This window comes from Lagopus leucura, unplaced genomic scaffold (assembly GCF_019238085.1).
Source record: "Lagopus leucura isolate 7727_CA_CO unplaced genomic scaffold, USGS_WTPT01 Super-Scaffold_100014, whole genome shotgun sequence".
NCBI classification, from domain to species: Eukaryota; Metazoa; Chordata; class Aves; order Galliformes; family Phasianidae; genus Lagopus; species Lagopus leucura.
Genome location: NW_024962268.1, coordinates 1,832,649 through 1,849,040, shown reverse-complemented (window position 1 = coordinate 1,849,040; position 16,392 = coordinate 1,832,649). Strand labels below are relative to the sequence as shown.

The window sequence follows — 16,392 nt, the reverse complement described above, 5'->3', positions numbered from 1 at the left end:
CATTAGAAGTAGTTTCCTCCCAGTGCTCCAGTACTTTGCCTAAAGAGTAATTTTCAACTCTGTCTTGTTGCTCATGATTTTTAGGTTTTTTTATTATTTGGATATCCTATGACTTGGATAAACACAATAGCGTCCTAGGAATTAAATAGATATCTCAAATTCTTTTGCTCTATTATTTCCTTTTGCATTTCTCCTCAGATAGTAATTGTTAAGTCAATATGAAGTCAGCTTAATTGCAAGTAGTACAGCTTAATAGGATTAATCAGTTTCCTCAGCAAAGTAGCCTTTCCAGAAAGTCTGTTCAAACTTCAGCTGAAACCTCACCTATTTGTATATCCTAAATGACTAGGGAAGCATCACCTGGAAATTACTTTTAAGGAATTGTACAGTGTTCAGTAGCAGATATATTTTTTTCTAAATGTGTCAAAATCCTCTTCTTTCAGTTCTTCCAGCACAGTGCATGCCTAACTATAACACACAGTGCTTGCCATTTTAGCAATCATCAGTTTTACTGTGAATTTTGAATGGAATGAAGCAAATTGAAAGAAAAATAAACATTAAAAGCAAGCTCTTGGTCCTGTTGATGAATAACAATATTCTCCACTATTACCAGAAACTAGACTTTCATTAAAATGTAATCTGTTTTGGAAACTTTATTTGAAAACTCTACTATATTGTACTCTTCTCTGCTTTTCTCCAAGCAGATGAACACGTGTCACCAGCATTTAATTTTATTTTTATTTCTTAAGGTATCTGTTTATTCACAGAAGATTTAGGAGGTATTGTTTCTTTCTCATACAGTAGCTGCTAATGGTATGGGAGCATTGCAGTGGGCTGGCTTGAGGAATCGAGGCTGAAGGTGCCCCTCAGCTACCCTTGTAGTTAACAAAGTCTTTGGAGGAGACTAAGGAGACTATACCATCTCTCTGGCCTCCATGGAGGTGATAACGATACTGGGACTGCAGTAGGAAGGAAAGCTCAAACTATTTCCTTTTAAAAGGTCACGAATGCCAGTGAAAGATTTATTTTCAAAACAATACCCCAAGCAGAACAGCATGAAGGTTATGGAAGGGCATGTTTTTTAGTCATTTTAATTCTGAGTGTTCTGCATAAATCCTTTTTATTTTTATTTTTTTTTCTTGAAATTGTACTACAGTAAAGCTCAGAAGCCCTTTCTTTTGAACTTCACTCTGTAGAATTTAAATACTCTGTTTTGTACGTGAAAAGATTCTGACCACACTGTCTTGTAATATCTGACTGGTGAGAAAAACAAACAAACAAACACTAAAACTGCATTAGTTTAATCTAATAACTTTCCAGAGGAAAAAAAGAAGTCGTGCATATTATTCCTGTGATGCCAAAAATGCACAATTCTAATTTGCAATGACAGATAGGCAAGGAGGCAGGAAATTGGATGTAGTGATAGGACCTCTATGAAGAGCTGTCAAAGTGGCTCCTCATACTTTATAAGGGCAGCAGCAGATCCATGTTTCCAATTATCGAAATGAGAGCTGTTTATGCAGTTAAGAAAAAGAAGAGATGTATCTTATTGACATTGCTTTGTAATAGTCAAATCCCAGATCCTGTTCTCAGATACCAGTTTTTCCATAATGATTTCACAGTGATGTGGATGAGACCACGGACAAAACAGAGATTGTTACACAGGATGAACTACATTATTTAATTTGGTGGTTAAACTAGGTGGGCAACTTGTAGTGGCTTCTAGTAATTACTGAGGGTAGGATTGAATTCCCAAGCAGCCTGCTGGTACCAGCTAAGCTTTACACATGTGAACTTCTGCCTTTATGTGCTCCTGGTGCCACCACACTGCCCAACCTGATTTCATCAGCCTCGAAGCCTGCACAGGATGTAGAAATTCAGTGTACCCATGCCCAAAAGCTCCTAGGGATCCAGTCCTGCAAAAATATTTATATGGAACTGAATGATATCAAATCAGTGCAAAATATAACAGCCATAAAGTCAGATACTTCGATTCACTTCCCTCCACCCCTTTGGGAGGTTCCCATTCCTAGCCTCTTAGAGGAGTACCCTAACCAGACTCCTGGGCTGTGAGGCTAACTGTTCTATGTCACAGGACTATTACACAGCCAAAAATGGCACTGCTGAGTGCTGGGGTGTAGAGATAGTTAGGGACTGTAGACTCTATCCTCTCTAAAAATAGATTTGGGCCCTCCTACAGGTGTCACTTGTGCAGTTTTATTGAGAAGGTGCAAGTTCGAGGCATCTCACACTCCTGAGTGGTACAGACAGGCTCCTTTCAGTTATTCTTCCCGGTAGGCCTTTCTCTGCAGTGCTGAAGGGTTTAGGATGGTTGAATGCGATTTGCCAAAGTATTTTTCTAGCCTGGAATTTCCTCAATATAAAGATAGACCTGTCCTCTGGTCCTGTCCCATGCTCTCAGCACTCAAACCTGTTTCATTTTTTCTTTTCAAAACAGACAAAAGTAGTCTGGAGTTCCTAGGATAGTTTCTTTTTGACATAAACACAAGTGTATTCAAAAATGGTTAAGTGTCACATACTGGTTGGAGTGCTTGAGGCAATAGTTTACTTCTGTGCATCCTCCCAGATTCATAAATTATTCAGAGTATGAATATTTCCATATTTTGGTGGGAAAAAAAAAGAGGGCATTATACATTAAAAAAATGCCAGCCAATAAAACTATGTAGTTCAAAAGTTATCAGCAAAATGATTCAGCAGTGTCAAAAGGTCTGTTTCTCAAGAGAAACTGAAGCAGGACAGAATCTGTTATTTGAGAAGAGGCAGGGAGATGGAAAATAGGGCATGAAAGGAATGACTGACAATATCTCTGGGTTTCAGAGTTTTTTAAGGATAAGCAGTAAAAACCACTTCAGAGAGATACAGATTAGAAGAGAATAAGCAGACATCTCTCCTCCCTTTCCTCCCTCACGCTGCAGCTCTCACTGCCCTGACACTGCTCTGACTCTCTGGAAGCATAAGCCATTTAAAGATACCCCACTTCCCCAGGACATAGCTCTTTATCTCTGCATGCTCCTCAGCCTGTAATAAAAAGGTTGGCTTATATCACACCATGTTTTCATATTTCCTAACTTTTATTGAAACCTATCCTTCATGAAAGAAGAAAAACCATCAGAAGTCGCCAACCTTAGATTGGGAAACCTTTCAGCCACAGACAGCTGGTGGCCCACAGACCATGAAGGGAAGTTTTCACTATGCCCTTTCCTGATTTATTCTTCACAAGACTTTAGTTTAGTCACCTAATAGCTAGAGCTAACACAGCTGCTTTTATATCCTTTTGCACCTCACCAGCATCTCATTTTCAGATTACACTGATCTGTGGAGGGAAAATGAAAGGCAAGAAGTTGGACCAGAGCTGCCGTAGGCAGAAGTGGACAGTGCTGTGCTGCAGATAGTAAAGGTGGAGATCTGTCAGCATATCTCTTTTCTCCCTTGTTCACTCCAAAGCCTCGAATGCACTGTTGGTAGCAGAGAATCAAGGAGATGGAGGTATTCAGCTGAGGACATATGACCTTTTTCCCCTTAAGCAGGTGTAGGACAGAGAATTTTCTTTAGCTTGTGATCTTCCACCATGCATACTTGTGGTTCTGGGTGATTTTATTAACAGATAATGTTTGAAAGCCCATGAACTTAACATACACTTCATTATCCAAATTATCTACACGTTGCTAATCATTTTTGGCAGATAGAATAGAGAAGCAGAGAGGGTGTGAACACAGATGGAATAGAGAAGTGATGAGGGAAGGAAATGTAGAGAAGAACTAAGAAGACTCACAAAGCAGAAGAAAAAAGAGAAAGAAGGATGAGGAAAAGAGAAATAAAAGCTAAAACAGCAGCAAGAACAGATTGTATTCAGAAGTCCCTTTACATAGTATATATATGAAAAGACTAGGGATGGATGGGCCATGAGGATGAGGTGTTGCTAGGGTCATTATCAATAAAGCTGTACTACAGATTTCAGTGGTTAATGCAACCTCCACCCAACTGTCTTGTTAGGGAACAGAAAACCAATGAGAATGGCACCCAATTTTGGCTAAAATAAGGACAAAGCATACTTAAAAACAATGACAGGGAAAACAAAACATTCTGACAAATGGAGAACAGACCACTCATATTGGAGGAAAGGAAAATATCTACATCTACCTCCCTATAGCTCCCAGCAACTTTATTTGAATCTAATCAGTTCTCCCACTGGAAAGCAAATCATGCAATGAACTATTCAGAAGTATCTGATGTGACAGTCAAGGTGATAAGACTGCTTCAGATTCTCAGCAAAGAAAAGTTCGGAATCTCCTTTAACACTTTCATTCAACTATCAAAACAAAACAATGGTTTGTAAAGTATAAAAAGGTGATCATGTATTTATTTTCTTATTGCTTTATGTTTTTTCTCTATTAAAAGAAATACCAAAGTAGCTGTACTTCTTCCCTGAAAACTTACCAGAGAAGGATTTGTGCGTATAACCAAGTGACTCCAAAAGCCAGCCTAGGGGCAGTGCAGGCAAGATGTTTCCCAAATGCATGTATTTCAAAGGTGAAATAAAGAAGAATGATGTAAGTAAAAATGTTAAAACTTGGGAATCAAAAAAGTGAAGTGCAGGGAGCTCTTGAACAGCTTTCTGAGAAAGAAGATTCATTTCTTCATATTTATATTGTCTCCTAGACTACACAAATGCAGATACAAATACAGTGTTAAGTCCCTATAGCAGTCAAAATACCAAAAATGTTCAAACTTCAAACAAGAAGCAAGGAAGATATGACAAAACAGGCTAAAAAAAAAAAAAGTATTACGTAATATATATAAGATATCTTAAGAAGTTCATTGATTGTTGGTGATTATTGTGTCTCATTCAGCTGTTAACATGTCCAATATTTTAAAAAATCAAGCTTCTTAGGTGTATGTGATTTTCACTATTGGTTTGTTAAGATATTGCCATAGGATGGCAGCTATTTATTTTTGTATGTATACACTGAATTTGGTAAAGTATCAAAATTTGGTCACGGCATAAATGGCTTTATATCTCTTTGGGCAATAGAGCCTATAAAAAACTGCAAATTGCTGAACTGCAGTTCACAAATAATGAGTTTCAGAGTTTGTTGGAAATCTTGCCATAGAATTACCAATGCTATTAGTCTTACTAGTCTTACATGCATTTGCTGAGATTAAAATTTCTGTTAGAAAGAAGAAGAAGATATCAGCAAATGAAGGTAATTTCCCAGGCAGAAGTGAAAAGACATAGAACTCCTTTGTACTATCATACTGCTGTAGGAAGAGAGAGCCTGATCTGGCCCACTTCTCATTTTCAACCATTCCAGGATGTCTTCATGAATGATTGCTTACTTGTTCCCAATTCCAATTGTATTAAGGGTGGCAAAAGGGGAAGAGAAATATATAAGGGCTGCTCTGAAAGTAATACCTTCTGTTTTATGATGTTGGCCCATGACATCAGAGGCACATTTGGTGGTATGGCAGTGGAGGCTGAACCCTCTCACCAACATCCCATCATATGTTGTTGCTGTGATGGCAGCAAAGGGACACTCTGAAAGAGTGCCATCTGGCATGGAAGTGTGCGCAAAGTAAAGGTGTGTCACTAAATTCTTCCGTGCATAAAAAATGGCACCCATTCACATTTATTGATGCTTGCTGAATGTTTCTGGATACCAAACAGTGTATGTGAGCACAGTGACGCAGTGATGATGCGTTGCAGCAATGGTAACCAGCCTCACTTCTGCTGGTGACATCTGGTAAGAATTTGGCATACAGGCTCTTGCTCATTGCTGGTGAAAATACATACCTACTGGTGATGACTGTGTTGAGAAACAGTGTTTTGTAGATGAGAATCTGCTCTATCAAATGGTGTTGTTGTGCTCTTTGTCGTGTATTACTATTTACTCAGTATTTGTAAATTGAGCCCGCTACTTGCATTTGTGCTCTTGAAAATGTGGCTACTGATGCCTAGAAAAGATTGATTAAAAACACTTTGCAAAGGCTTCTTAAGGAATAAAAGAGTAGAGTTGACACTGATCTTAGGGAAGTCCTTGTTTGGATTTGATCATTATCTTTTACTTCTTGTCCTCCTTAATGATTGCATTCATTAAACCCAAGAGAAAATAAAATGCCTTAATTTGAAAAAGCTACACATATATGTTGTCAAACAACACAACCAATATCTAGTATGCTGTTTTGAGCATACTTGCAGCACCCACAATGTTCCCTGAGGAACAAGCAAGCAAATGCATGGCTTTTACAGGTACGGTAAATTACAACAATCTAATCCCATTTTGCAAAGCCATATGGCCAGCAAAGCAGATAAGACATATGTGATAGCAAGAGGTTAAAAAAAATCCACTTCATTATTTTCCAACTTTTTGAAATTATGAAACTTCCAGAAGAAAAGGAAATGGCAAATGGTAACATTTGGGAGTGGGACGTCACTCATACACAGGAAGCAGCATGAAAGAAGATATGAAAAAAACAAAAAGGGAAAGAAATAATAGCTTATGGAGGGTTTATTTTGCCTTTGAAGGAGGCATCAGATATTCACTGTCCGAAAATCACTTGGATACAAGTAATGGATATATCCAAAGTTGTGCAGGTGATCCAGGGATTTTCAAACTATGACAATTCTTCAGAGCAGTGTAGTTTTGGTAGGGAACACTGTGTCAGTACTGAAATGAGATGAGTTCAGCATAGGAAAACCCCTTCAGTCAAATCCTGCAACTGATGCAAGTTTTGCCTAAATAGCGACTGAGTGAAAAACAAGTAACAACTTTGGTATTTAGTTCAACAATTGTATGACTGAATACATTTAAAATCAGAAACTAAAATGAAGGGTGACTCAAATGAAGGAGCTCCCACAAAACCTATTAAGAAAACTGTAAGCACCTCTGTAGTAACAGGTATCCATTGAAAAACACTGCTGGTTGCTCACTAAGGCTCAAGGTCTCCAGCTGCTCAACTTTGACCCAAGAAATGTGGTAATGTGTCATTTGTCACTGATTTGCACTACATCCTACACAGGAGCAGATGTTAGATTTCAGCCTTTCCTTATAGCTGCCAGTATTCAGGTTCAACAGCAGATAGCAAACACAAATGCAAACCTTGCACTAAGTAGCTACTCTCTCCTTGTCAGAGGGTACATATCAATTTCACTTGTTTTGATCTCATTTCTTTTATTACAATTGTGTGCACCAAGAACAAAATCAGAACAGCATTTAAGCTGTTAAGCAACTTCAAAACCTCTTATTGGTATTGCTGGGCTTATTATTGTTCTATAGATTGAAAGCACTTTCATACAGGAAGCAGAATCCTGGTTCTACTGAAGACTGAAGAAATTTTACTGTTGACTTCAGTAGGGATTATTATCTGGGGAGTATAACAATGTGTGTGATTGCAGAGTGAATAGTCTGATTTACACACTTTATTTTATCCTTTGTCTTTAGAAAGAAGTACATTGGCTGACAATGAGAAAGTGAATGGTTATTTATATTCTATCTTAAACTCTCTTCTTCTTTCAAGGAAGCTAACAGCATTATTAGCTGCTGCACAGATAGTTGTGGAGTACTTCCAGATTAGACTCCCCGAAATGCTTGTAGCCTTTCCTTACTGAAAGGGTAGGGAATTGAGCTTATTTGTGGCTCAATTTCTCAAAACAGTGCATTTCAAAATATGTTTAATTACATACAGAGAAAAACTGCGAGAATGTTTGTCCTGAAGAAATTAGAAATTAACCCTTTTTTTTTTTTTTTTTTTTTTTTTTTTTAACACTCTGGAGAGTTTATAAATTTTTGTCACTGAACTTTCTATAATAAGTTTTCAAAACTGAAAATCTGGAACACTGCAGATAAAATCTAGAAGTTTCAATGTTTATCCATATTCAAAACGAACTGAATGCTTTGAGTCACACACCAGTGTTCTACATAGCATTCCATCCTAAATAACTGTGTTGAAGAAGGAAAGAAGTTTCAAAGTGCTTATGTAGGAAAGAGAAGAGGTCCCAGTTTAACTCAAAAATTTTCCACGTTTTTCCTCTCTTTTTACTTATGGTTGATATGAAAATGAGATCAGCTACTGCAAGGTCAGAGAGAACAAAAATAATAGGGAACAGCATTATTATAAGCTTTATGTTCTCTGAAGATTTTTAAAGAAGACTCCTTATGTATGACAGAACTATTTCTCAGACGGTGTTTGAATACGCAGTCCCTTCTACAGCTTCTGCAGGACGCATAATTTTTATGGAATTCTTATGATGGAGTTCTTTCATCTTTCATATCATTCTTATTCATATGGAGTTCTTATCATGGTGAAGGAAGGGTTTGCTACTAGTAGAAAAGGAGACAAGATGACAGGCCAGATTTACTCTTGCCTCCATGAATACATTCCAGGGTTTTGGCAGTTTGAAAGTAAAAAGAAAAACAGCAAGACTATATGTATTTAGGCTGTAAATCTGTACTTTTCTTCCCCTAATGGATGTTAATTTTCTGCTTACACAGAACTTCTCTGAGTATGCTGTTTACTAACTTTTTAAACTTTCCCTCATAGGGTCCCATGATGTGTATTGCCATGGACAGTGGAATAAAACCATGCTCTCAATGAAAGCTGTCAAAGGTCAGTTGTGCAAGGAGATTGTTTCTTTCCAGTAATTTCAAGAAATTCTATCACTTCTGTCATAATTCTGTGTTCCAGACAGATTGAAACTTTACATAAAACAGGGTGTGGAAGAAGGGAGGAACTGGCAGCCAAGAGACAAGAGAGCAATTAGACACAACTCACTGTCATTTTGGCAGCATTTCAATAATTCGACACAGACAGTAAATAACATAGCTGGGTTCTAAATTTCTAAGAGCTTTCTGATGCATGCTATACTCATTTTGTATGAAAAGAAGGAGGTACACAAGGAGAAAGACATTTGAGGGGCAGGCCCATATTTTGAAGGGTAGACTTAGGTCTACACGTACATTTTACATTCTAATTGCATGAGTTTAACATTGCTTACCATGAAATTTGAAAAAACCTTTTTCCATTCTTTAGAAAAAAACTGAATATTTTTTAGCGTTCAGAAAAAGGTCAATCCTCCTTTGTATAAAAAAGTATCTTTGAGATCTGACATTTCCTTATTCTGCCTAGTTACTTAGGGTTGACAAGGAAATGTAAGAGAATGCAAACTCTCTTGCAGTCCTCTCCGATGAAATGCACATGTGCACATACATGCACCTTTATATGCTAAATGTGCGTATGCATATGCAAATGCAAACTCATATGTGTGCATACATGTGCAGTGTCTCCATACATATGCTACCAGTCAACAAGCTAGGGACTGAAAGCCACATCCTGGTATAACTACTAGATATCTACCCTGGGCTAACTTGATTCTTTTTTGTTTGTTTTCGCACCGTTACAAATGTTTTAACCATCACCCTTGAAGAGATCCTATAGTTTTCCCTTCTTTATATCTCCTCTTGCATTAATTGATCCCTTTGTTTAAAATTTCCATCTTAAAGTTTTGTCACTGAACCTTCAGATTCCCACAATATTTATTCATAGGTAGTTCCAGAATCTAACTAACTTCCAAACAGAAGTAACTTGTTTCCCAGCAACTTTTTAAGATGCCTTCTGTTGCCCACACCCTAAGTAGGTCACTGAGATGCGCTTTTATCTATCTTTAGAAGCTAGTTTATTCAGCACAGAACTTCCTGAAAAAGAAACAGAGGTGTCTTTAGTACTCTAACCACCTTCATACTCTCCACCCAGCATTTCCAAGAATGGTGCTGTAAATAGCATCAGTGTGTCACAGATGACAGAGGGAAAATACGTTCCGTTTTCCAAGCTAACCTCCACTTGGTTGGACAGATGTATGTACACAAACACAGACATATATACATACATACACACATTTGGATAGAAGCATTCCCAGAAAGCCAGGGCAAAAGGTAGCAACCTTGTATAAAGTGAAGTTAAACGCATAGCTAGCATGTCAGATGAACTCCAAATTTAGGAAAAGTACTCCAAGGGATGCTCTCCATACAACTAATGGAATACAAAAATTTGCCGGGGGACATTTATTAACCTGCATTGTCATGACATTGGAAATGATCTGAGCATTCTCAGGTGTCAGTTACTCAGGGAACCTCGGGGACCATTGAAGTGAATTCCATGTTTAGTTTTAAACAGTGAGATTTGTGCTCTACTTCAGAAAAACTGAAAAAAACATAGATAATGTCCATAAAACTGAATGCATGTTGGAGAGCGGTCAGAGGCTTTTCCTCCCCTGAATTTGCCAGGTAAATATCACTAGGATTAAAACAAAGAAAATGAATCAATCTCCACCTTCTTGTTACAATACAGAGTGAGGGAAGCCAGGAAATACAGCGCAAAACCTGATGGTACACGGTGTCCTTAGATCACTTGGCCATTGTTTTCTCTCACAGCAGCACATGCTAATGATACAAAGAAGTTTAAAGTTTTTGGCTTTGACTTTTCATGTCACAACCATAATAAATGTGCACATTATTGTTTGTATTGCCATATCCTTCAGATGCACCGCCAATTTCTAGTGCCTGTTCTTGAACAGCCAAGGACAGGACTTTGCCCACAAATAGCCTGGCTGAATTCAATTAAGTATGAGCACTGCCATGCAGATTCAGCTGCTAAATAGAGAATCACAGTACAACATGTTTATGTTGCAAAGATATTGTATGAGTCAAACCTGATTTAAACCACAATTCCTACCACAGGAAGACCAAAGATTCTTTGTTCTCCTCTAGCAAATTTCATTCTGCTTTAGAAGTTCTTCAACTTGCATGATCCTTAGCAAGGCATCCTTAATTGCGTTTAATTAAAAAAACAACCTCAAAACGAATAAATAAGATAATAAAGTGTTAACCCCAGGAGAAAAGACAGAAATAAAAATGTTTGTTTATTTGTTTTAAGGAATTAAAAAAGAAATAAGTATGATGAAGAACGAAGATGCAAATTGTAGTGTGGACAACACACAAGCTTCTCCCTTTTCTCACTGCCTACAGCCACTGAGTCCTGTTACAAAGCCACACAGAACAACTCATTTTGGTGAAGAGTTCAGACAGCATCTTTCACATTTCCGCTATGGCCCTCCTCCTCTTGCAGACATGGAAAGCTTCCAGGGGTCCCTGGAAGGAGGGTCTCGGAAACGCAAAAGCATGCCAACAAAGATGCCCCCTTCTATCGCTCTTGAGGGCTCCTCATCCCCACCACACAGACTTGAAGATCATAATGACATAGATTCTTCTGGTCTTCCTATGGCGTTTCAACAACCAGCACAGCCAAAGTACAGTTCCCAGATGATTGATCTCTGCAACTTCGGTTTTCAGTTCTACAGATCTCTGGAGCCCTTTGGAACCAAGTCCATTAAGCAAGAACCAGTAAAACCTAATTTGGCATGGCCCAGTAGTCCAGCATTTGTGCAGGCTCCTTATCCTTATTATCCTAAAGTCCATCCTGGCCTAATGTTTCCTTTTATTATGCCCCCAAATCTTCATTTCAGGAACCCTTTTCAAATGAAAAGGCCTCCAGAACCATCCTTCCGAAGGGCTGAAGTAAGAGAAAATGGTGAAAATAAACAGAAAGTAGAAAGAGTGGATGTCAACCTTCAAATAGATGACAGCTACTATGTTGATGTTGGGGGTGAACAGAAACGCTGGCAGTGCCCGATGTGTGAGAAGTCCTATACATCCAAGTACAATTTGGTCACCCACATCTTGGGGCACAGTGGCATTAAGCCACATGCTTGCAATCGATGTGGCAAGCTTTTCAAGCAGCTGAGCCACTTGCACACTCATATGCTAACACACCAGGGCACGAGACCACATAAGTGCCAGGTCTGCCACAAGTCTTTCACTCAAACCAGTCACCTTAAGAGACACATGATGCAGCACAGTGACATCAAGCCTTACAACTGCAGGATCTGTGGAAGAGGCTTTGCCTATCCCAGTGAGCTGAAGGCACACGAGGCTAAGCACGAGAGTGGCCGAGAGAACATTTGCGTGGAGTGCGGTCTGGACTTCCCCACACTGGCCCAGCTGAAGAGACATTTAACAAGCCACCGTGGCCCAATACAGTACAATTGCACTGAATGTGATAAGACCTTCCAGTACCCAAGTCAGTTGCAAAACCACATGATGAAGCACAAAGACATCCGTCCATATATCTGCACTGAGTGTGGCATGGAGTTTGTACAGCCCCACCATCTCAAACAACACTCTCTAACTCACAAGGTAAGCCATCACATGTTGAACTCTCACGTTGTGTCACACAGAAGCACAGGGACTACAAACTGCTAAAAATATGCCCACCTCCATCCTATAAAGCCTCATGTTGGCCCTTTGCCAGCAGTAGAATGTCATGCAGAACAAAAGTCCCAAGTAGTACTGGCATCAGTAGAAGATAGATGTCTTTGTCAGACTTAAGAAAGTATGTGCAAAAACATTCTGTTATAGACAAGACTTCAATTAAGCCACCAGCATTACTTCCCACAGTTGTACTCTCCCTGTTTCTGGGTTTTACCTTCAGAACGAGCTTCTGTAAAACAGCATTTTGCAGATCTGTCTAACCTCAAAAAAATTTACCAGAAATTTTCTTCTGAAAAACATATGTGTATCTTTGCTTCCCCTAATTGGGAAGTAGGAGGATATGCAGTAGGATGTGTGTGTGCAGCAGAAGAAAGTATATTACTCATCCAATTTTGAAGAGTCATTATAATGAGACATATAGGGGGGAAAGAAAAGACCCAAGAAAAATCCCCATTTCTGCATAAATTATCCAGAATGCCACTTGATGAAAGTGGACAAAGAGGACCGTAATCCCAGCCCATTTGTCTTAAGTGAGAGTCTTACCACGGCTGTAAGGAATGACAGCTATTTCAGTTCAGATCGGGAGCAAGCTCTGAGAAACATCCAAAAAAATCCCTTTAAAAATAGGAAATACTTAAGTGTTCCATTGAAGAATGTCTGAAATTAGGTTACCCACCTCTACAAAAATACAATACAGACAAATTAAAAATCCACGTATTTTATAAAAATATACTCCCAGTTCCGAATGTCTTTTCCTTTAACACTTAAATTTTTGGTCTTTTATGAAAAACATTAAAAATACAGAAAGCTAAAATGTTTTAATCATATAAATACATTTTCTCTTAAAAAAAACTCAGCCTCTACTTCCACATTTGCTTTTTATTTTGTCCATTTGCTGTTGCTATTTTACTCTTTCTGGATGCTCCCCAGATCTACCATACAAAATTCTACTAATTTAAAACTCTTTTTTGTTTTGTTTTGTTTTGTTTCTGTTTTTGTTTTTGTTTTTGTTTTTTTTTGTAATGGGAAATGCAATGCCCTTCATCCTCTAGAGAGTTACTGCTTCATTGTCCACATCTGCAGGTGGATTCAGCTGCAAACATAATTAACAGTAGTTAGTGCCCAAACGCATCCTTGAATCAAATAGCTTGATGCTTAGAATTGCTGGGCATATTCACAGCTTTAGCTTTGCAATTATCTCTGTGAAAACCACTGACTGGCACAAAAGTGACTGACATTTCAAGTCTTTTTGTAATGAGTTTTATGGAGGAGTAATTGCTCTTGGCACTGAACTAATACATTCTCACTACCTGCAACAAGTTATGCTCAAACTCTTAAGGTGTTGCATGGTAAATTCATTGGTCTTTGTAATATCTAAATGAATCACAGGAGCTGGCAGTTAGAGCACGTATGTCTGACCAAGAATATTGGATTTCATTTCAATGAATTGACTGCATGGCACAGAGGCTGTTAGAAATGTTCTGTAAACACAAGTTAAAGCAGGGACACTCCATTAGGGCGAGTGTAAATTCCATAAAGAGTTAAAAATATTTTTTCTTCATTGAATATAATATGTAGGTTTTTGTTTGATGATATTTAATTATTTCTCATTTATTTCAGCTTACTTTCAATAGCTCTCTGCAAAAAAGGAGTAGTTCTTAGTTAGTACCAAATGATGTTCAGTTACCATAGCCAAACACTTCTTTTATCTTTTAAGTGGCTAACTTTTACTTTTGGTTCATAGACGTGCAAATTTGACCAGTGCTTCACATAAGCAGTAGAGAAGGACAGAGAAGCCCTGGTACTACATCTCACTGACATGCAAATTTAAAGATGGAGACAAAACTCCTTATTTCATTACACTTAGATGTCCTTTTCCTTCTCTGCTTCTCATATTCTTGTAAGAATTTGCCAAGAAAAAGAACATAAAACATAAGTATATACTCCTTGAACAAATGATATTAAAGGCAAAATAATGCATTACCTGCTTTGCTAATGTGGAATGAATAATTCATATATTGCCATACTGAAAATGAAATAATTTATAAACTGTTCAATCTACTGTTTTTTGTTTTGTTTTGTTTTGTTTTTCTTTTCTTTCAGGGTGTGAAAGAGCACAAATGTGGAATCTGCGGCCGGGAGTTTACTCTGCTGGCCAACATGAAGAGACACGTCCTGATCCATACCAATATCAGAGCCTATCAGTGCCATTTGTGCTTCAAGAGCTTTGTGCAAAAGCAGACTCTCAAGGCACACATGATTGTTCACTCTGATGTCAAACCCTTTAAGTGCAAGGTGAGTATCTCCTTTGTGGCAGAGACATAATCTCACTATTTCTGGGATATTACCACCTTCTGACACAACTGAATTCAGAAAAACATGACTTGCTCACATTCTATAGTTATATTTAAATTAGCATAGAACAATCTGCTTTCCATTCTTGATCTAAAGCTCTGCTTAGGTAGCACAAAAAAAAATGGAGCTAGATTTCTGTGATTTGCTCCCTTCCCCTACATTATCTGTAACTTTGATCCTGACGTATTGTTTTCCACATAGTGAGCATATAAATGTCACCACAGTTTGAGAGCAACACACATACCTGACAGTTGTCCACAACAGCCATCCAATCTGAAGTCTGAGTACTTCAGTTCTTAGCAGCTTCAAGCACTGGCTAAACACACTGATCAACTTGGGGCTTCCACAGAGGACCTTGGAAAAGCAGCAACCTGATCTTCACGCAGCTATGCTGTGCAATAGTTCAGGGAAGAACTCAAAGAAAATCAGAGCTATACAGAATTGCAGAAGGCATTTGAAAGGGCCAAATGTGGTCACCAGACTGAAACTCAAGGCAGGGCATCAGTATCTTAGCAAATTGGCCTGTGAGACCATTTGGGAATGGCAGATCACTGCCTCCCTCCAGTGCTTCGGAGGCTGACATTCCCTCTCCATTCCCTCTTCCTTCCCTTCCCCAGAAATTTTGGAGGCTTTCATTTTTTTTTTAACTGTTTCCACCTATAATTTCTTCCTTATGAGTTATTTATGCTTACCTTTTTACCTGATATCAGACTCTACATCTGCTATTTCTGCTTATTTTCTAGTCCATTATTATAATCATATCTTATAAAGGCAAAGGCTGGGTTTTTTTTTCCCACCTTGATCTGCTCTAAGGGGGCAGTAAATATGGAGAGGAGCATATTATCCAGTTTACACTTAAGTGACAGAAGATTGATCTGGAAACAATTTCTAAGAACACCTTCATCCAACAACTTTATGGAATTAAATATTTTCTTAAGTGGACTCTTTCATTCAAAAGCAGATATAAATGAAAAAATATGAATGGAATTATTCTGTCTTGAAAAGTGTAGAACTTCAAAATGTTATATGAAATTATTGCTTTCAGTGATAGTTTTAATAGGAAAATATCAAAACTAATATTTTTGAACTCATTTTTTCTTTGGTAACACTAAAGTACTTCATTTCAAAGGTTTTCAATGTCAGCATGTTGTTACATTTTAAATGTAATTTAAACATTCACATTTTAAAATGTTATTTTCTATACTATCACTCTATATTGAGAAAATAATTTCTCCATATTAATAGCAGTATCAAAATACTGATAAAATAATTACTCAAGCTGCTGAAAAGCCTGAGTAGTTCCATGTCAAGTCCGCTTGAAACTGTTATTCTTTGAAAATATACCTGCAACCCTGCATCTTCATTGCCTTTTGGACAAAGTCAACTTCTACTCTTCAAATTTCAGAAGAGAAACTCGATTGTTTGATCAGGTGTTCTGGATGCAGTATGTGGATCCGTGCTACTTCTGAGACAGGCGCGGAGTAGCTGAAAGCTTGTGTTCCTGATAGGGTTTGGTAATGACAGACTATTAAAACTTAGAATGTCAACAGTGTGAGCCAGGAACTGGAGTACCAGCAGTATACTTTCCAGCCAGTAACAAAAGCTCTTGAGGAACAACTGGTTTTCTTATTTATTTATTTATATTTATTTGTTTGTTGAATTTTTTTTTTTTTTTTTTTTTTTTTTTTTTTTTAAT

At 37.9% G+C, this 16,392-nt stretch overlaps 1 protein-coding gene across 1 annotated transcript in view; it reads left to right on the top strand.

The window, feature by feature from the left end:
- Positions 1-16,392, top strand: part of ZNF366 (zinc finger protein 366) — a 35,701-nt gene that overhangs the window by 7,369 nt on the left and 11,940 nt on the right. The window contains exons 2-4 of the mRNA XM_042875409.1: positions 8,560-8,625; positions 10,948-12,266; positions 14,445-14,636. Coding sequence (XP_042731343.1) covers positions 8,601-8,625; positions 10,948-12,266; positions 14,445-14,636 — 1,536 coding nt within the window. The 5' untranslated portion in view covers positions 8,560-8,600. The remainder of the gene's footprint in view (positions 1-8,559; positions 8,626-10,947; positions 12,267-14,444; positions 14,637-16,392) is intronic.